At 33.9% G+C, this 21,313-nt stretch overlaps 1 protein-coding gene across 1 annotated transcript in view; it reads left to right on the top strand.

Annotated features, from left to right (window-relative positions):
- The window catches only part of LOC128558854 (rhodopsin, G0-coupled-like), a 33,550-nt gene extending 31,231 nt beyond the window's left edge, over positions 1 to 2,319 (top strand). The window contains exons 5-7 of the mRNA XM_053549066.1: positions 646 to 748; positions 1,629 to 1,882; positions 2,121 to 2,319. Coding sequence (XP_053405041.1) covers positions 646 to 748; positions 1,629 to 1,882; positions 2,121 to 2,319 — 556 coding nt within the window. The remainder of the gene's footprint in view (positions 1 to 645; positions 749 to 1,628; positions 1,883 to 2,120) is intronic.
- The last annotated feature ends 18,994 nt before the right edge of the window (positions 2,320 to 21,313 follow it).

Here is a 21,313-nt window from a genome sequence, read left to right as displayed (position 1 = left end):
TGTTATATAAGGCATTGATTGATCTTTTTGATAATGTCTTTTATAGATTTATTAAGGATTATTCTTTATTCAAGCATGCACTGTATTGCACTAGGCATTCTAATGTATTCCTTAGTGTTGTAACAAAGCTACGGATCTAATTTCAAAAGTCTGTAAAATGAGATTATGCGTGCTGTATGTTTTTGGCAGAATTATATATTACCTGATAAAATGCCGTTTTCAAACTACAATTATAAATTATTCAGTTTTGTAAAAGATAGGAACTGATAGTCGTTTGTCCTCCACTTGACCTCACAAATGTCCGTCTCTTAACCCAGCTAAATTTCTATAATAAACTTGAATGTTCATCTTTCAGTTTGGACAGTAAAACTGACTATTAAAATGGTGTGCTTATCAAAAGGATACTGAATAAATGGCGAATAGTGTAGATCATGATCAGACTGCATTGAATTGCATGCTGATCATGATATACACTGGTCGCAAAGGCAGAATCAGTCGTGTCCAGCATGATAAGGGTTAATGATAACGCGTTCACATGTGATCGCGTTCGATCTGTTCGGAGACACCATTCCCATCTTTAAAAATAATTAATGGAAAGACTGCTTCTTTAGATTAACACACTTCTAGTTATACTTTAATTTGTAGAACCAGACCGATTCAGTGGCATTCCGAGAGGACTGACATGGAAGTTATCATAGAAAAAATGTCGAGAAACTCAAAACTGAGAGCTTCAAGACATATGACGTGGGTAAGATGATTAACTTTCTGTTAAAAAAATCTTCAAAAGAAAATATTAACCTGACTAGGAAGTAGAGAGCCAATGTTAAATAATGAATGACAAAAGAAAAAAAATATCTTGTATCGGTTTATACAGTTTGTCTTATCTTAATTAGACATATTGTACTATACATAAAATGTTAATCATCTTCAATATTTACTTGTGAACATTCATTTATTATGTTTGATGTTCCATATTTGATTTTATTGTTGTCGTGCATGTGTTTTACTTTTCTTCAATTCATAATAAAAATTATGTTGTTATCCTTATGACATGCTTGTATCAAGCCATGAACCTGAATAATCGTGAAATTAAACACGTTTTGCTCAAAATATATAGATTGGTTACCAATACTTGTTTTTGTTTGTTTGTTTTGGGTTTAACGCCGTTTTCCAACAGTATTTCAGTCATGTAACGGCGGACAGTTAACCTAACAAGTGTTCCTGGATTCTGTACCAGTACAAACCTGTTCTCCGCAAGTAACTGCCACCTTCCCCACATGAATCAGAGGTGGAGGACTAATGATTTCAGACACAATGTCGTTTATCAAATAGTCACGGAGAACATACGCCCCGCCCGAGGATCGAACTCGCGACCCCGAGATCCGTAGACCAACGCTGTTACCTACTGAACTTGTACATACACTATAAAGTGGTCCTTATATTATTTCATTTTCATAAAAATATGTTAAAAATGTTCGGTATCTACAGCATACTCTTTCATACCTAAGGTTTTATGATTATTATTAAGTTAAATGCTTTCTGTTTCTACATAAACATGATAAATGCCAGATTGGAAAATGAATTCAGTTAAATATGATATTGTTGCAAATTTGTCGCATATCTTTCAGATCTGCTTGGCAATGGTGGCTTCCTTTGTTGTTATCTGGACACCATATACAATAGTTACATTCTGGAATCTCGTGTCGGAGCCAGTACCGTCTAGTGCTCAGGTCCTTCCGACAATGTTTGCAAAACTCAGTTGCGCAACAAATCCTATAATTTATTGCGCATTCTGTGATCGTTTTAGGGAAGCATTGCAGCGTGCTCGTCCATGCAAAAGGAAGGTATTTCCTGCACTATCTCAAGGTCATGTAGGACAAATGTAAGTAAGTTATCCGATTATATACTTTTATGCATGAATGCATACATAACTGGAATCAATTAACTATTGAAATTATACTTGTCCTTTCTGTACAATGAACGGGATTGTATTGGCCCTGTTGCTCAGTATAGGATGTTAAGTAATGTGGCCGAGATGAGTCAAAATTTTGTCGACTTCAGCAATTACAAACGTAGCATAGTGCTAGGCATTTATCACTTAAAACAAAATTTTATTTCAGCGATGTAACAGTTACAATGCTAGAGGAAAACAGGCGACGTGAACACAAGAAAACCCAAAATGAACATGAGATGGTTCACAATGAGACTGTTGGTTCAAAACAGACACGAATCATTAATGTTCAGCAAATAAAGGGAAATAATGATTTATATGAAGCCCATGCTACAACAAGTGCAGTTGATAATGTGACTCAAACCTGACTCAGTTCATATATTTTTAGTGTATGTTTGTTTGTTTTGCCAGGTCTATAGCCAGACTGCTTTTTTAATCGTTTGTTAGCTTTCCTGCTTTGACAGAGATTTACCTTTTAGTCATTTTAATGTGCAGCTGGGAAATCCTCTGAATGTTTGCGAGCCAGTATAATTACTTTGATCCAAGGTTATATCTTCTAGGTTTGAGACTAGTCTGAAATAGATAGCGATTGTATTTTAATAGTCTTAATAATATTTCAACAAAAGTGGAGTGCTGCAAAGGTAAGGTTGCTCAACTGACCACGGTTGTTCACATAAAGGACCTGGGCCTGTTTCACAAAACATTTTCGCACGAATGTTGATTCTTGAAAGAAATTGAAATTGAAAATTCGATATCCTTTCATGATAGCTTCAGAGTAACGATTATTAATGTAACTGATGTTTCTATTTCAAAGTAAATAACTAATCATTTTCCGTATGTTAAGGCAAAAAGAAACGAAGAGCATTTCGCAATTAAGTGAAGAGAATACCTCGTAGAATTTTTATTTCAAAATCAGAGGAGCTAAAAATAAGATTTGTTAAACAAGTGGCGTTTCTTTTTTAAATGAGAAAAATCCGAATTTAAACAGCTTCCCTAGTCAAAATACCGTGCGCAAGACTAAGATAAGGTTTATTTGAATTTGAAGACTACACGAAATAAACATAAGCTCTGATGAGCTTTTACTGACGACTATATCTATATGTCATTACAGCAGCTCTAACACATTAGTAACACGACCTGCCTCATGCAAGACTCGAACCTTATCCATTAGCTATATATGTTAACGAAACATTATAATGAAGAAATTTTATCAACTTCAATGGAAAAAGACATAAGCCTCCAGAATTTATTATACTTATAACAAAGAAACATTTTCAACGTCAATTAGCTAACAGAAAATAAAGAATATCATCTTTAAACGGGTGCGTGACGTCATTTGTAATATATTCAGTTTTACGCAGGGTTTAGAATTTATATTATAATATCTATAGGTATAGATGTGTGTGGCAACGTTAAATGTCGCAACGTCGCTAAATGTCGCAACCACCTTTAAATGTCGCAAGGCTGACGTTAAATGTCGCAACCACCGCTAAATGTCGCAAAATCGTCTGCCGCTAAATGTCGCACCTTTAACGTTAAATGTCGCAAAAATTTGCCCACCGTTATATACCACCGACTAAAGGTAAAATAATATCAAAATTCCCGCTTTACCTGAAAGAATGTACAGAGAGCCACATAGGATCTTTCTCCGCCATTGAAGCTTGATAGTTACCTTATGACTTTAAATGTAAACCTCCAAACAAAGAAATCCAGTACCTTAAAATTAAGAAAAAAAATGCACCAGAGGCAACCATTTTATACCTGTTTTTCAAACTTTCCCGGGGAGAGACCCTGAGCCCTCGAAAATGACGGGGATAACCCCTCCCATACCCCGAAATTTTGAACAAAAATTACAATAAAATTGCAGCATTCCATACTTGTATTTCAAAATTGTCAATGGGAAAAGACCCTAACCACCTAAAATAAGGGGAGTGCCCCTCTAGTACGTACCTAAAAAATAGACAAAAAATGCACCACAGGCCAACATTTCATACCTGTATATCAAAAACTTTTCCACAAATACGGACAGAGGAAGCCCGTACCTACCGCACGTCGCCGGGGACGCTTTTGTTTTAAACTGGTGCCCCCTCCCCACCCCGACCCCCGCGAGCTTAATGTCTCATGAGCTAAACAGGACTCCATAGAATTACATAGTTCAGATCTGAAATAAATCTAGTACTGTGGCGAGTACCACGTTAGTGCTCAAACCTTTAGATATGAAATATATAACGTATGTATGTTGCGGAACCACTGAAAAGCAAACGTGCAGATTAGAGTGAAAGGTCAATTCAGCCCTTCCCAAATCAAGCATGCATTACCCAGTCTTATCTATAAGTTGTAAAGACTGTTTAACTTACCTTATTTTGCTGTGCGACATTTAGCGTTGGTGTTGCGACATATAACGGTGGGCAAATTTTTGCGACATTTAACGTTAAAGGTGCGACATTTAGCGGCAGACGATTTTGCGACATTTAGCGGTGGTTGCGACATTTAACGTCAGCCTTGCGACATTTAAAGGTGGTTGCGACATTTAGCGACGTTGCGACATTTAACGTTGCCACACACGGTTCTGATGTAATCCTTTGTTAGTTTTGTCCATTATATAGGTTATTGTACCGATACCGCTCTATACACACGATTATTTTACTATACCTGTCTATTCTTAACCTGTAACTGTCCATTCTTAAAATAATGGATACTTTAAGAATGGACAGGTACTGGTTAATAATGGACAGGTATAGTAACAACCTTGTAATTGAGTGATGTGAGAACATCAACCTATGAAATTCGAAAGTCTCGAAATATAAACTGCAGCGATTATTTTTCAGAATTTGTAGCTGCAATAATAAAAGAAACCGCTGAAGTGGGACGTATGATTTTAACCCAAATCGCCCCACAAATTATCAGTCAAATGAAAATCAAACAATGTGCCATAAGTAATTACTGAATGTTAGTTTAAATCTTCAAACGTTAGAAAGTAGTAAAGTCCTCTTTGTGTACTACTGAATCGCTATAGAAAAGTATCGCAGATATAAACCTGGTATGGCATTTTCAGTTGAAAATAGAAATAGGCAACGTAATGTAAAAACAAGAGCTGTCGGAGGACAGCAACGCCAGACTATTCAACAGTTTTGTCAATTGAATGAATATTAAAGTCGAAAAGGGGGCCATAATTTTGTAAAATTGCAAAAAGAGTTACGGAACCTGTGCAGTGCATATCAGCTCATGACAGGGACAATTGTGCAAGTTTAAATTCATTCCCGTTAGAGAGTACTGAGATACCAGCTTACCTACGAAAATTTAACCAACGACTGCTTAGTCGAAAAAAATGGCATAAATTTGGAAAAATGCAAAGTAGAGTTATGACACCTGAGCACTGCATATCAGATCAGAATAGTGAACAGGTGTGTGACGATTCAATCCATTTCCGTTAGTTGGTACTGAAATACCTACTTACATATAAAACTTCAATCAAAAATGTCTAAGTCATTAAAGAGGCATACGTTTATACAAACGCAAAATAGAGTTATTGAACCTGTGCAGTGTAAGTCAATTTATCACAGTGAATAAGGTTCATATGAAGTGTTTTGAAACTGTTCCTCAGTGGAATTTTTGTTTTATGTTTTTAGCCATCATAAGCCTTTGTTTTTCATAAAATGTATACCAAACTGTTCAGAATAAGTAGAAGAGTCTATTAAGAGAAGTGTTATGTTTGAAATAATCAATTTTCTCTTATATCACATGTACTTTGCTCGTCCACATTCTGTTTTGTAGAAAATATCAAACTTCCTTTTCAAAAATATTTTGACATTATGTCTATACTTATTGTGTACCTAACATATTTCTCCAGGTACTCCCAGTGTTGAAAATGTTAAGAACATGCACATTTCAAAACGTTGCAAAAATTGCAAAATGAAATTGAAAGTAGAGCTGTCAAAATGAAAAAAATACTGCTATGTTCAAGAGAATATGTTAGTAAACCATATTTCATTACTGGGGAGTACCCAGAAAAATATGTTGCACACAGAACCAAAACAAAATTAAAGAAAAATACGTTTGAAAAAGAAGTTTGGTATTTTCTACAAAATAGAACGTTTACAGTCGAAGTGAATGTGATATTAAACAAAATACACATTCTTTAACAATCTTACCTTTGAATAAAGTATTTCCTACTTCCTCTGAACAATTCAGTATATTTATTATAAATGGTAATGGTCTATGAGATATAAATTTCAGAAATTAATATTCACCTGAAGGACGATCTCCAAACACTGCTGATGAACCTTAACCAAATAGAGACGCTGACGCGGACGCAGACTCGTAGATAAAATAAAAAAAAGTGGAAAACCACAGGTCGCCCAACATGTCATTAACGAGAATGTTGCAGGCTCGGTTTGTTTATGGACGGTAGCGGAAGTGCAAGCTACCGTCCATGCCATCTAGCCCTGGGTTGAGCAGAACTCAACATTTCCACATTTTACAAGTACCAAAATGTATTTTAGAGACATCCGCAGATATACTTATACGGCGGTGCACATGGAACCTTCGATGATGCACAGATAGCGATTCCATGAAAAGCGGCGTATGGTCCCCGGATGAAATAATGGATGGATCCTAAACGAGGAAACAATGGGCAAAATTAAACAAACTTGAGTCCAGTAGCTCTACCTATTCTTTGAATAGTCGAGCAAAAGAAAACACAATTTTCCTTTCTTTTTCAAATGTTGCAGCCCTATTTTTCTCATGCAGTTTTCCGTGTAAAATTGGTTTATTTTGGCCATAACTGACATTTGTTGCAGTCCTACCCAGAAATGTGTAATTTCACCTTTCTACTACGAGGACTAAATAAAAAAGACAAGAAAAACGTCAAGTTTCCTAAAGTTTTACTGTACGTTTCAGTATTTCGGTATTACCAGAAAATTTGGCTTTAATTTTAACAATACAATTTTTTGGCAATGACGATGTTATTTATCGTTATAACAAAATATTTTCTCGTAATAACGAGATACGAGTCATAACTAGCAAAGATCTAAATTTAAAATGTAATACGGGTAATTTTCTTCTAATAAAATTGACATAAGAACGATTGTTTTACAATTATGATATAAAATACATTATACATACATACATTTTAGAATGTCTTCTCCTGGGCCCATCATTTCTATAAACTGCAAACTCAGCACGAACAAAGCACTGACAACTATTGATACATACATCATACGGCCAAGTTCAAGTTTACTTTAAGTTGTACCTCAAATCATTCATAAATATGACAAAACGAGATATGTTCAAAACTTTCCTAAGAATCAGCACTTAATATCATTAGTGTTTAAAAAACTTTTAATTGCAATAAATATTTATATGCAATCTAATTTCAGATCTCTTTGACTTGGTGTTTTTACTTAGCACAGAGACACAAATCAATGAATTGTCTTTGCCTCAAAGAGAACAATGGTAGTGACATTATATAATATCATGACAATCTTGATTTTTTTCGTGAGGACCGTGTTTTAAGTCAGAGAAAAGCCTCAAACCATCCATTATGTGAAAGAAGGGACAATCTCGGCGCGTTGCGCCTCGATTTGTCCATTCTTTCACATAATGGACAGTTTTCGGCTTTTCTGCTTTACATAAAAACATTTATGTATCATTCCGCATTTTCTGAACAGCAGATCAGTTATACTAATTTCTATGTTAAAAGAACTATTAACAAGAGCGTAGACATGTTTTAAGTCTTTGAAAGCCTATGGTTAAATGAAATAAAAAGCATAATTTCAAAAACCTTTAAACAGTTCTACATTTGGAAAAGATTATCTCTTATATGACTTATTTATATATTAACTACTTTTAAAACCAAACGTAATTTCTTCTGGTCTCTTTTAACTTTGTGTTACCATCCCAAACCTTGATTCGAATTCCTAAATAAGAGCATTTATTTTTGTCATTTCTATTTTTTTGAAATAGCATGGATCTATCTTACTTGAATAAGTGTAATGTAAAGAACTTTATTCATACAATTTTGAATATAAATTCTTGTGAATTTTCTGCACATCTTTTTGCATAGAAAATGAGATGAAACACTGACGCAATTATTATAAAGCATACACAGAAATACTCGAAATTATTATAGCTGTTCCTTGAATATATCATAAATGATTTTTTTAAGAACAAATTGATTACAAGACCGTTTGTTTAATAAAAACAATTATCATAATATTTATAATGCTTTAAACTGCTTTCAACGTAATACACACATTCCTGTATATACTATACAATTATTGCCTTTTGGTGAGGTCGATATGTTACCGAACTTAAAAGGCAACAATTGTTTTATTATCAAATCCAGCCTACTCATAAGTATAAACATTAAATACAAATATCTGCAGCCTTTGGTCATTTTTCGTGGAAAATTGTGTACGACGTCGCATTATTTGGACGTCAAACCGTGATGACGTCACAGCTGGCGGTCAATATCTGTTTTTGGCTCCGCCTTCGAGTCAGCATGACTTTTTATCATTGATCATGTGACTACATCTAGAAAAATGGAAAGGACTATAAATATAGATTTAATAATAAATTTTGATATCGGCTTACTTTTATGTATTTCTCCGTTTATACCATAGTAGTTAGGTCTGATCCTCAAAAAAATTCAAGGAGACCACGTAGAAAACGACGACTTATTCAAATAGAGCTGTAATTACACAGTAAAATATTAAGAAGCAAATCTGTCTCTGCTCATAGTTATCGAACTATGGTCCTTACACTATATTGAGAACTGAAGATAAAATAGCATGTATGAAAATATTTCACAGTGTAGCTAAAAAACATAAATCATTGGTAGTAAATTTTGCCAACAATCCGATAGGATGTTCGCATTTGCTATACAAAAACGTTTTCCTGAGGAATTAGAAATAAAAAAATGGAAATGTATGTGTTCTCTATACGTAACACATGACTATATAAATCGCCTATTAATAATTTGTGCTACTGGCCGGTTTAAAGTTCAACACAGGTTTTAGTCCAAGAAATCCGTTCCTAAAAAGGGTCGAATTGTGCACTTTTTGTGAAAAGCATGAAACTTGGCATGGTAGTAGATAAATATATTACTCTTCATTTAAGAGTGGGAAGCAGCGTCTTAAATCCAAAATGGCCGCCAAAATCCAAGATGGCCGCCATAATTCAAAATTTTATGAAAAAATTAAGAAAATCATTAAACAGCTATGTAAAACATGCAAAAAGCATGCACATGGGAATTAGTAGAATATCATAATATAATACCTGGAATAAGTCTATCATTTGTATTGACAAAATCCAAAATGGCTGCCAAAAAAAAAGATGGCTGCCAAAAAATACAAAGCATTGTTTACTTTAGGTGGAAGTAATGCATTGTTAACAATAATACTTAATTGAAATGCTCTCTTGTACACAGGCAAATAAACAAAACATGTTTTCTACCATATTTCAAGAACAAAGTAAATGAAAATGCAATTTTATTGAATAAATACTAATAGAACCTTTTATTGAAGTATACTATTAACAGAAATTTGTTACTGAAGTATACAAGAAATACTGTTTATGCTGTATGGATTCAAAATAAAAGTTAAATTGTTATATATCAACTATTTGATTTGATATTAAAACAAATTTTTAAAAAGTTCATTAATACTGACACATGTTCCCGCAATTCAAAATAACAAATATAGTTTCTGTTCCAAGTAAATCTATCAAAGATATATCAACTGTTTATCTATACGTTTTAACACCCTGACTGTATAATTTTCACATCAGTCTAACATGCAGTGCACATAGTTCCATGCATTTCAGTATATGTTTACCTACTATAGCTCATGTATTTATCTGTATATATTCAATCCTTCGTGTATGCTACTAACATATAGCACTCTACCCATTTGTTGTTTGGATAACTACAAACTGTAGCCTTAACTAGTGTTCATTTTTTACTTTCAGCATGAAACAATAGTAGTAGTAGTAGACCTAGTTTTTAGCTCGACTATTCATAGAATAGTAGAGCTATTGGACTCGCCCATGCTTTGGCGTCCGCGTCGGCGTCTGCGTCTGGGTCGGCGTCCGCGTCCCGATTTGGTTAAGGTTTTGTATGTAAGCTGGTATCTCAGTAACCACTTGTGGGAATGGATTGAAACTTCACACACTTATTCACTGTGATAAACTGACTTGTACTGTACAGGTTCCATAACTCTATTTTGCTTTTTTACAAAATTATGCCCCTTTTTCGACTAAGAAATTTTTGGTTAAGGTTTTGTATGTAAGCTGGTAACTCAGTAACCACTTGTGGGAATGGATTGAAACTTCACACACTTATTCACTGTGATAAACTGACCTACATTGCACAGGTTGCATAACTCTTTTTTGCTTTTTTACAAAATTATGCCCCTTTTTCAACTTAGAAATTTTTGGTTAAGGTTTTGTATGTAAGCTGGTATCTCAGTACTTACTAATGGGAATGGATTGAAACTTCACATACTTGTTCACTGTCATGATCTGACATACACTAAGCAAGTCCCATAACTCTACTCTTTTTTTTCAAAATTATGCCCCTTTTTCGACAGCAGTTTTTGGTTAAATTTTTGTACGTAATCTGATATTTCAGTATCCACTAATGGATTGAAACTTCGCACTCTTGTTCACTGTCATGATCTAACATGCACTATGAAGGTCCCATAACTCTACTTTGCATTTTTACAAAATTATGCTCCTTTTTCGACTTAGCAGTGTTTGGTTAAGGTTTTGTATGTAAGCTGGTATCTCAGTATCTACAAATTGGAAAGGATTGAAACTTCACACACTTGTTCACTGTCGTGATATGACATGCAGTACAGAGGTTCAATACCTCTATTTTGCATTTTACAAAATTATGCCCCTTTTTCAACTTCTGCATTCATTCAATTGACAAGGCTGTTGAATAGTCGAGCGTTGCTGTCCTCCGACAGCTCTTGTTGGTGGAGGTTATTACTGCATGTTCTTGCTATAGATTATTGCATTGTTGGACAAATAACATACTTAATGTGCTTATAAACTACTAACTTTTCAAATGATGCCTCAAACACAGATAAGGAGGGTATTGAAATCAATTGGCGTCCCTGTATCATATGCTAAGAAACTACAAGAGAACCCCTACAATGCCCTGCTAACCTTAACCCTACTCATCCAGGCTTTGGAAAGGAGTATACCTCATTTTGTGATAATATCTATAAATTCATAGAACCAGGGGTTTGTCTTCCAGTACTTTTAAAACTGGAAAGTTTGAAAAGGGAAACATCCATAGCTGATACTTTGACAAAGAACAAAGGTAAATGGCATAAGACATGCAGAGTAAAGTTCAGAGACCGAGAGCTTGATACGGCAACTAAGCGGCTGCATCAGTATACAGTGATGCAACACCTATGAAAGTTACACGGAAGAGCACTGCAAATGCAACTCTTCTTGATAATAACACATGTTTTATTTGAAATAAATGAGATGGGTCATCCTTGCATAAAGTATCTACATTTCGCAGTTCACTCAACAAGATTGAAAACTAGACTCATGGCACATTTTAAAGACATGCATGCATATAATGAAGGCCGAGAAGTTTTTTTGGCATTTAATGATGATGTAGGATTTGCCTTGAAAGAAATCGAGGAATATATTGATTATGACAATGATGCATTGTTCAAAGAGTGTGTATAATTGCAATCAGCGTGAATCACCGAGACTGACAGACCGAGATCATAAAGCTTATCCACAAAACCACGCTTTCTGGTCTCTGCATGTACAATGAGTCCTACATATATTGGTAGAGATGGTTCGCGTTGCTTGCAATTATACACACTCTTTGTTGTGTCTCTGCGACGAGTAGATGTGCTGTTAAATATCATAAGTTGTGCTCTGGACATGGCGGATTGAAACTCATCAACTTTCGATGTCCTAGTCTTAATATTTGAACCCCCTAAGATCATCTCTACAATAGTCTGTAGGAATTTTGGTATAGCCTTTTGTTAGCAAGTTTCTTGCAATGTTCCATTAAAAGCACAGTTTTTACCACTGAACATATCCCGGCGAACAATATTTGCTGCTTTACATGATATGACTGCATCATTGTCATAATCAATATATTCCTCGATTTTCTGATATATCAATACTTAGTTGCTAAAAGGCAAACTTAAAATGCACCGCGCTGTGTAAATGTAGTGGTGACTGCGAACAATAAATATCAAGGTCTGTTTGGTAGAATTGAAATGACACTTGAAATATGTAAAACATCAGTATGTATCCACTAAACGATGTTGTTTTGTAGTTTTGTTTTAACATACATACATATATATAAATGCATATAAAACATTCGATGGTCAGAACTGGTCCAGTGAACTTTGATATATGGCATTTTTTGGAAATGATAACTTTTCTGTAATATGTAAAACTACATCTATCTTTTAAGGTGGCCATTTTGGATTTTGTTTGCCATACTAATTGATTTTATTAACAAATGTTAATGTTATTTCAGGAGTGTACACTTATATGTTATTTCAGGAGTGAACACTTATGCATTAATTATGTAAATTTCATAAATATTCACACAAAAAGTAAACCCCAATGGTCGCGTGATTCACTTATGAAAACATGATGGCAGCCATCTTGGATTTTGTCAGCCATATTGGACTTTTTTATTAATTTGTCATTCTTATTGGAAGCTGAGTATGATTGTATACAATTATTTGCCAAGTTTCAAGATAATTACAAAAAATGCTCAGTGGTAGTGCGTTTTTGTTTCGTAAACATAATATTTTGGCAGCCATTTTGGATTTTGGCAGCCATATTGGATTTTATTTTTGCTTTTACATCATGCTTATTTGATATTTGATATAATCATATAATAATATGCCAAAATATGTTATTTTAATGCTATCTTAACAGTCGTCTCAGTATTTTCCTATAGTACTGTAAGTTTTGGCGGCCATCTTGGATTTTGGCAGCCATTTTGATTTTCACAGCCCGCTTCCCACTCTTAGATAAAATGAAATATATTCATCAGCTAGCATGCCAAGTTTCATGCTTTTCACACGATGTGCACAATTATTTTACGAATTTCTCGGACTATTTGCTTTGCTAAAATAAAAAAGAAAACGCATAAGTGAAAACTTGAAATTTGTTTCAGCTGTTATGTAAAAGAATAATAACAGAATGACTACCCAGTCCTTCGGAGCGCTGACAACTGGTTTTGACTATCACTATTATCGTGAATACAACTTTCTCTAACATAAAAATTACCAATTAAAAGGGAAGATAAACTTTTTTAGAATCGCATTTGTATGAGTAACTGTTATGTTGCCGGCAGTCACCAAATCCATGGTCTTTTACATGTTTGGGATTTTTAAGGACAGGGCTTTCAATTTCTGGAATCGCTTGGTTTATATAATTTTCTTTAAAAATGTTGAAGGCTCAGATAATCAAGTTGTCATGTTTATACTTAATATAATGAGACGTGTTTTTTTATTAAGGATGGGTATACATTTTTAATAGAAAATTCTTTCTGTGCTCGAATATACATTTACTTTGACTGACCATATGACATTCTGTATAGAATTATTGCCTTATTAGTGGTCACATAAAAGTACATGAACTCTGATTTTTTGCTGTCAAAGTGACGACATTAATGATAATTATCTATATATCCTAGTGTGCTAATTGAGCCGCTGAAAGAGGATGCGTAAATCACCACCTGTAACCGCTGATCAGTTGTAGTAGTTACCATACCATTGAAATGAGTCGGTGATAATCGACGAAAAAGTAATCAGATATAATATTGTTACCCCTTTGCTCAACGTACATACACTGTATGGTAACTGCACCGTTAGCCGTGTGTTTGGATCTGTCTAATATGGCCTCTCCAGAGCCCAAAGGACAAAAACATCGCATACGTTTTTTTCTGATTTCTACTATTTAACGAAATGTTTTTGCATAAAAAAAACATACCGTTTTGTCTTATCATTCTAAGCTTCAAACTATGGGTTATAAAATGATCAAAGCATTCTAGTTTAAACTATTAAGTGATAAAAACGAACAGATTACGGCAATCAAGAAGCGATTCAAACAAACCTTTTAAATGATATTGTCAGAATTCTTGCAAATCTATCATCTGTTCAGTAAAAATTGTGTAGAAGAAAGAAGAAAGATTTTGCGCATGTAGTCATTGGTCTGTCAACGGAAAGTTAATCTCTTTTTGTAAAATACGACCTGAAGTCAACCACATGTATCACGTATGTATCAGTTTGGATACGAGAAAATGAATAACAGCGATTTGGATATATCACATGTAACGGTTCGGATAGCTACTGAATTCATATGATCGGTATCAAGGTTGATAAAACCAGATACTACAGTTCTCTCCTTCACTAATATGTGGGATATCAGCGTGGCCGTGTATAAAGATTACAAAAACAATCTAGTTAGTTGGAACTCACGACACAAACAAGTCATGTATGACGCTCACCTTTGGAAAAAGAAACTGAAGATTATAAAGCTTAATCTCTAATCTAAAAGGAAAAGGTATGTATAAACGATTAAAAAAATAACATTGTAACATGTAATAAATGATTTATTTCCTAAAACATTAATTTTATAAAAAATGAAGCATATATTGCTCAAAATGACTTTAAAACGTGATAAAACTGGTTCAGATTATTTAAGACATTGGTTTTCAAAACCATGGGTTCAATACAAGTCAGTCTACCGCCTCCAGGATGATTTGACTTAGAAACATATTCTTTTAAATTTCATTTATCTACCTTATTTGTCAATTGCGCAGTGGTCAGTAAATGAATAAAAACAAGGCCCCTATTTAAATATTTTATTTGCCATCTCGACCAATTTTGACACGAACGCCCTGTACAAATTAGTTTGCTCGCAGTACTAAAGGAGTAAGAAGAAAATGCAAGGGTTTTGTGCTCATCCTATCATCGGCTTCAACGTCCGGATTTGATCAAATCTTTTATTGAAACGAAACACAATCGTTAACTGTGATGTTCTGGCATTTTACACACATGTTCCATAACTCTAGTTTGCTTTTTCACTAAGTCATGCCCCTTATTATTGATTTGACAATTTTTGTAACGTGTTTGTATAATGTACGCAGGTATCTCAGTAACCACTCAGTAGCTGGAATGAATTGAAAAAAAATTCTATCTGTTAAATGTTATGATCTAACATGCGACGAACAGGCTTCATAACTCTGATTTGGCGCTGTAACAAAGTTATGGCTACACATTTGTGTTAAGCTTTTGTATGCATATATGTTTGTTTTTGTCACTAAGCATGACTAAGAATGAAATGAAACTTCAAAACTTCACACACTTATCAATTGTGATGATCATACATGCTATGCAGAGGTTCCATGACTCCGTTTCGCTTTTTCATAATTTATGCTCCCATTTGACTCGGCAATTCTTTGTTAAGTCTTTATATGTTAGTGGGTATCTTATATAGCATGATAACACGGAAATGTCCAATAACTTAAACATACATTTATATCACTGATTAAGACCTATAGTTTTTTTTGTGACAAGGCACTGCGGTATTCGAGCTTTGTTATCATCCTTTAAATCTGATATTTCCTCTTTTGAACCAGGTAGATGGTTAAACCAGTTGTGTTGTTTTTTTTTTTAAATTCATAACAGAAATCAGTAAGTATTCAAATAAGCAAATGAATAATTATTTCCCTACGAGACAGAAAAGGTTTTAAGACCCTTCAAACCGAAACTCTGCAACTGTTTATGCATAACTGGATACACCCAAAAATGAACAGAAGAACCTTGACGACGTCGTATATTTGTTATGTTCTAGTTGGATTAAACGTCGCACCGACACAGTTATAGGTCATAGCTTTGATGGTGGTGCCCCTCTGTTCATTATTTCATCATGAGTGGGCACCTAAGAAGAACCGCCGATTAGAAGTCAATGACCTGAACCCCTCTGCCACTGAGGCCCCTCCTTAGCGTATAGATAACGTGAAATAAACAAAAATAAGCAGTTGGGCATCGCCTTGAAACCGCCATTAGCAAAAATACCATAAGGTAGTGTAAAACTTGTAGTACACAGGGAAAGTTTATAAACTAAACTAGTCATCTGTTAGCCCTGTATAACAACCACCTAACTCAACCTATCGCTTAACATATTTCTGGCAGACATAAAACTATTCTCTTCACAGATACCATGTACAACTAACCGATGATGTTTTCATTGCAAACTATGAAAACATTAGCAGTTAGAAAGGCAAGTCCAAACCGCAAATATTAAAAGAGATTATTCAAACCGGTGTAAACTTGGTATCCAAACCGTTACATTCATTTTTCTAACTACACTCCGAGTTTCGTGTCCTTTTGACCATTAAGTTGTTTTTTATATATCGCATAACTATACAAGAAATTATCATCAAGTATATATGAACGATTTAGAGAATTTCAGTCTGATTCAAATTAGAATAAAAACGAAATTCAAGAAATTGAACAAATATTTCTACGAGTTCAGACGTTAAGAAAACATATTTAGGCTAAATACCATTTAGATCGCAATGCCAGTGTAGCGACCACTTCTTTAAGCATTACTAGGGTTACTGAACAGAGCTTGGTAATAACATTTCAAAAAGACGTGTGAAATATCTTCAAAAACTTGTATGATGTTCCAATGCTTCTTGTTGTTTTGAGCGGCCATACTGGACAGATCCAACCTCACGGCTATCGTTGCAGTTACTATACAGTGACACTGCCTTGCTAAAAATCAATTGTAACTAATGTGCGTAATAACTGATAATAAAGGGTCTATAATTAACAGCCAATAAACCCCTTGCAAACCAGTTATCTCTAACCAAGTAGACTGTGGAAAGTTCTGATACTGTTTGATCTACTTTACAACATTCATACCGTTTAATTATCACAATGCTCAAAATAAAATTCAGTATTTATGCAAAATAAGGACATTCGTTATCTTTAAGGTAGTTCTGCATGTCCAGGTCAAAATTTTTTCTACAATATAAAATTCGATTAAACCCTTAGTTTTCAAAACTTCAGAATATATTTCAGCAAACAAAAAAGATAGGGTTGTGTGCTCGATTGTTTGCTAGTCTGGTTCGAAAATGAATGATCTCGAGCAAATGTTTTCATAATGGGAGTCTATGGGAAAACCTTAATCTTGATAACATCTTTGAAAATAGAATTTTTTCCACAATGTAGATTTTAATGAAACTTCTCAGAGTTTTAAATGCACATATGACGTATAATACGATGAAATAAAATGTATGGTCCCTAGCGCTTGTTTTATTTTTTTTATACTTGCCCATAATTAAAGAGATCCGGGCATTTCAGGCTGAGTTTTGTATTGGCCTTTTTTTAGGGTTACACATTTACCGATTTTGTTGGCTTTTAAGAAAGACTTGAATTTTTTTGACATATCAGTAATTAAAAAATACGGCGTATCTTATAATCTAATTTGGAAATTTAAATCACTTTTAGAATGTTTGACTCTGTTCTGTTTAGTAAAATAATAGCTTTATGGTGTACAAAATGTCAAATGTAAACAGTTGAAAAATAATTAGGCAAACACATACACGACTTTCATAATTTTAATTGATAATTTTTGCTCTATTGTGATAAAGCTAGAAGCGTATATGAATGACACCCAAGTCCTCTTCATTAAAAACCAACGTCATCTGGGTTTCTGGGTTGAACAGCTGACACCCTAACCACTAAACTACCTTAGCCGGTTTTTACGCGTTTGCTAAATTGAAGTGTAAGGAAGCGGCTTCTGAAATAGCAGATATTTCTGTAAATCATAAAATTACCATTTACAAAAATGTATCAAATGATTGCATTTGCCAACCCCACCCCCGCCCCCACAAAAAAAATCCTTAGATGTAAAAATAAATAAAACAAACAAAAAACAAAAATACATGGTAAAATTAAAGGGAAACAACCTTGACAAAAACAGATTTAGGAGCCTTTATTCATTATTTCCCTTAGTAGAAAATTGGTTCTCTCAAAAACCTCCAAAGACTCTTCATCGATGAGGTAAAGTATCTACAGCCTATATTGAGTTTTAATTGAAGAGGTAACTCGTACGTCACCTTGATCCATCTTTGATTCATGTGGGAGGAAGAGGAATATCTTTATATCTTTCGGAACAAAACATCAATGTAGGAACAATGAATGCATCCATTGGTAATAGTACGTCAATGTTACAATGATGCATTATTGAATTAACCAAAAAATACATCTTTTTCAAAATATAAGTGAACTGACTATGTTAAAATGCAATCGTTGTTTGCAAACCTAGCTGTGGTTATGTAAATGTCCTATAAAAGATGCATAAGATAAATACAAATAAAGTTTATTATATCATGCGAATATCATACTTAGCAACCACCTGCCAGTTCTGAAAATCGAGGAACAAGCAGGCGCCTTGTTCTTGGCAATCTTATTTTACAGCTCCATTAATTTTTAGGTTACTGTACACATGGGGGCACAAAACTTTTGAGCCTTATTGTTAATTATTGCAAGGTACTACTGCTGTTAACTAGCACTTTAAATTACATTTTATCCGTAATTTACACAAACTGTTCAAATTAAAGTTCTCGTTACTGCTCTAGTTCTGTGAAGAAAATTGTGAATTTTAATCTCACTAAACGCTTTGAGAAGTTTGTTTGTTAACCGTTTTTCGATTTTAATCGAAACTTTTGTTAACTTTGTTGCAAATTTCATTTGAAAAATGTTGGCGGTTTCTCCGTTTCAAAATATGTCATCTCTTTTGACGAAGTCAAATGTGATTTTAGTTGTGCAAAATCAAATTTTAATAGACTGTTTCAATACTGACTTTCAGATATTGGCGTTGTGCTTATATAACTGTTTTAAATCAATTAAAGGCTCACTGTAACGATTTACTCCAAATTATGACGATTTCTTCCAAAATTTAGGAGTTAAAATACCTCACCCACCCGAGCTACATTTCGCCATTTTTACATAACTCATAAAACTATCAAAATAACTGTATCTTTTAATAAGACATCATCAAATAATTGTGTCAAGATTCACAAACTCATATGTTTTTATGATAAAATATAACACTTTGCAATCAGTTTAGGTTATAGACAACGTGCATACAAATGTAATACGTATAAATCACATGGTGTTTCTCAATAAATAGAGCCTATTAGTTTTTCTTTCAAAAATGTTTAGGATACCAATAGTTTCCTTTCTATTTTAGACGTCAAAGTAAGCTTATTTGTATAATTTTTACTTCTAGTTGATAAAGATACTTTAAAATGTAACATACGTAACAGCCGCCACTCAAATTTTCCACCTTGAAGAATTAGCAACATTGAAAACACTCCAACAATAACATTTTTATGCTTTTAATTTGAATAAATCATGTTCACTGAACATGCACACATGACCGTTATAATTTTGTTGGACTTAATCCTGTCACTATTTTCAACTGTAGGATGTCGACAAACCACAGTAAAACAATTATGCCTCTGTCAGCATCACTGCAATTATTTTATTGCTTCTGCTTCAAACATAGATAGCATATTGATAATTAACAGTGGATTTGGTTACAGTATGTACGTATCTGAATATTTTGACTTTCATTCAAAAGAAATACAGAGCATGAGTTTATCTTAGAATCAAATATACGTTACCTAGGTTTTAAAGGTCACCTATTCATTTTCACATTTGGTATATTAATATTCCAGGCTAATGCATAAATCATGCTTCTTGCATAAAAACTACTTTTTTCACTGGATCCGCCCATGTATAAACGGGAGAAAAATCGTGTGCAAACAAGGCAATTCACGTGCTGTTAATACATGATTTTTATTTTTGAAATGCTTTGCCAGGGACGTATGTATGTATTGCTGCGCAGACTGATATTTGGCATCTGCATCTTGTTTCTTCCATAATAACCTCTTTTTGTAGCATTATAGACACAATGTAATCTATAGTATGTTTAGCTGTATCAGTTTCCAACCCCAAACGTACTGCCCCCATCAATGTACGCTCTAGCTTCTCTTAGAGTTTACTCCCTTTACAAAGCGTCTGTTCAGTTATTGTAAATAACTGTGAATAAATAAGTATCGCGTGTAACTTGTGCTATTGCCCGTTTTTAGGTATTATATTAATGACTTTTGTTAGTACCAGTCGGTTTGTTTTTACCTGAATGTTCGCAGAATTCATATAATAAACCTCGAAAGCTAGTCACTAGCTTCGTACTCATCCGTACTCTGTTTGTTCGTACTAAAATTAATTCGAATATAAAGTTGTTATTCTTAAAATAATTGTGTTCCTGTTTATCAAATTTTTAAGTTATATGCAAAATTATGTGTAATGAAACGTTTGTAATAACTAAAAATAAAAATAAGATGCTCAAAACCTTCAAATCACGCTTTTAGTAGTGTTGTTGTTTTGTGTGCCCCGGTTATGGATATTTAAAACATGTTTACCGTTTCCAAGAACAACAAGAATGGTAAATAAAAAATGTACCGGAATCGTCAAGTCATCACATATGAAAACAATGCATTTAGTCGTAATGTAATGTTTTTTTATGCAAGAATAGCGACAATACACGTTTGTTTTGTGTATTAACGCCTGCAGAAGCCCTTGGGGTGTTTGTGACCTCGACCTTCGGTCTCGGTCACAAACAATCCCGCGGGCTTCTGCAGACGTTAATACACAAAAAAACGTGTATTATCCCTACATTATTGCCATTGTAAAGCACCTACTCAGTCAGTTTTTACAGCATTACAAAGATGAAATAAAACATATATTATAAAACATAACATTACCAAGATTGCACAAAATATTAAGTAATATTGAAGCTAGGATAGTTTTCGGGTGCCGATAGGTCGGTGGACTGTGGTGGTTTCAAGACCGAGGTTTTTATATTTTCAATGAGTTGTTCTGATATTTATGGAAAGTAAGATTGTATTCCTTACTGATATTATCGGCTTATATGCATTATGTGTTCAAAGTTGCTGATGTAATTCCTGATGTAAATAAACACTGCACATTTTGAACTTACAGAACATCATAAATATACAGTACAACATGGGTAGTGAAACAAAATGTCACTTTTAGTAAAACATGTTTCTTCAAAATAGTTCTGTTTCTTTGACCATAGTGATTTTCAAATATCACTTATACTGTGGGTTGGAATTACTGAACTACGCAATCATATTACATTTCCTTAACGAAAACATAGATGGGACTCCTTGTCCATATAATTGATGTTCTGAGTTCTTACTAAAAGTCAATATTCTACTTTTAAATCTATTAACAAATACAAACAAACTAGTTCATT

This window comes from Mercenaria mercenaria, chromosome 8, assembly GCF_021730395.1.
Source record: "Mercenaria mercenaria strain notata chromosome 8, MADL_Memer_1, whole genome shotgun sequence".
NCBI lineage: Eukaryota > Metazoa > Mollusca > Bivalvia > Venerida > Veneridae > Mercenaria > Mercenaria mercenaria.
This window is presented reverse-complemented; position numbering and strand designations above follow the sequence as displayed.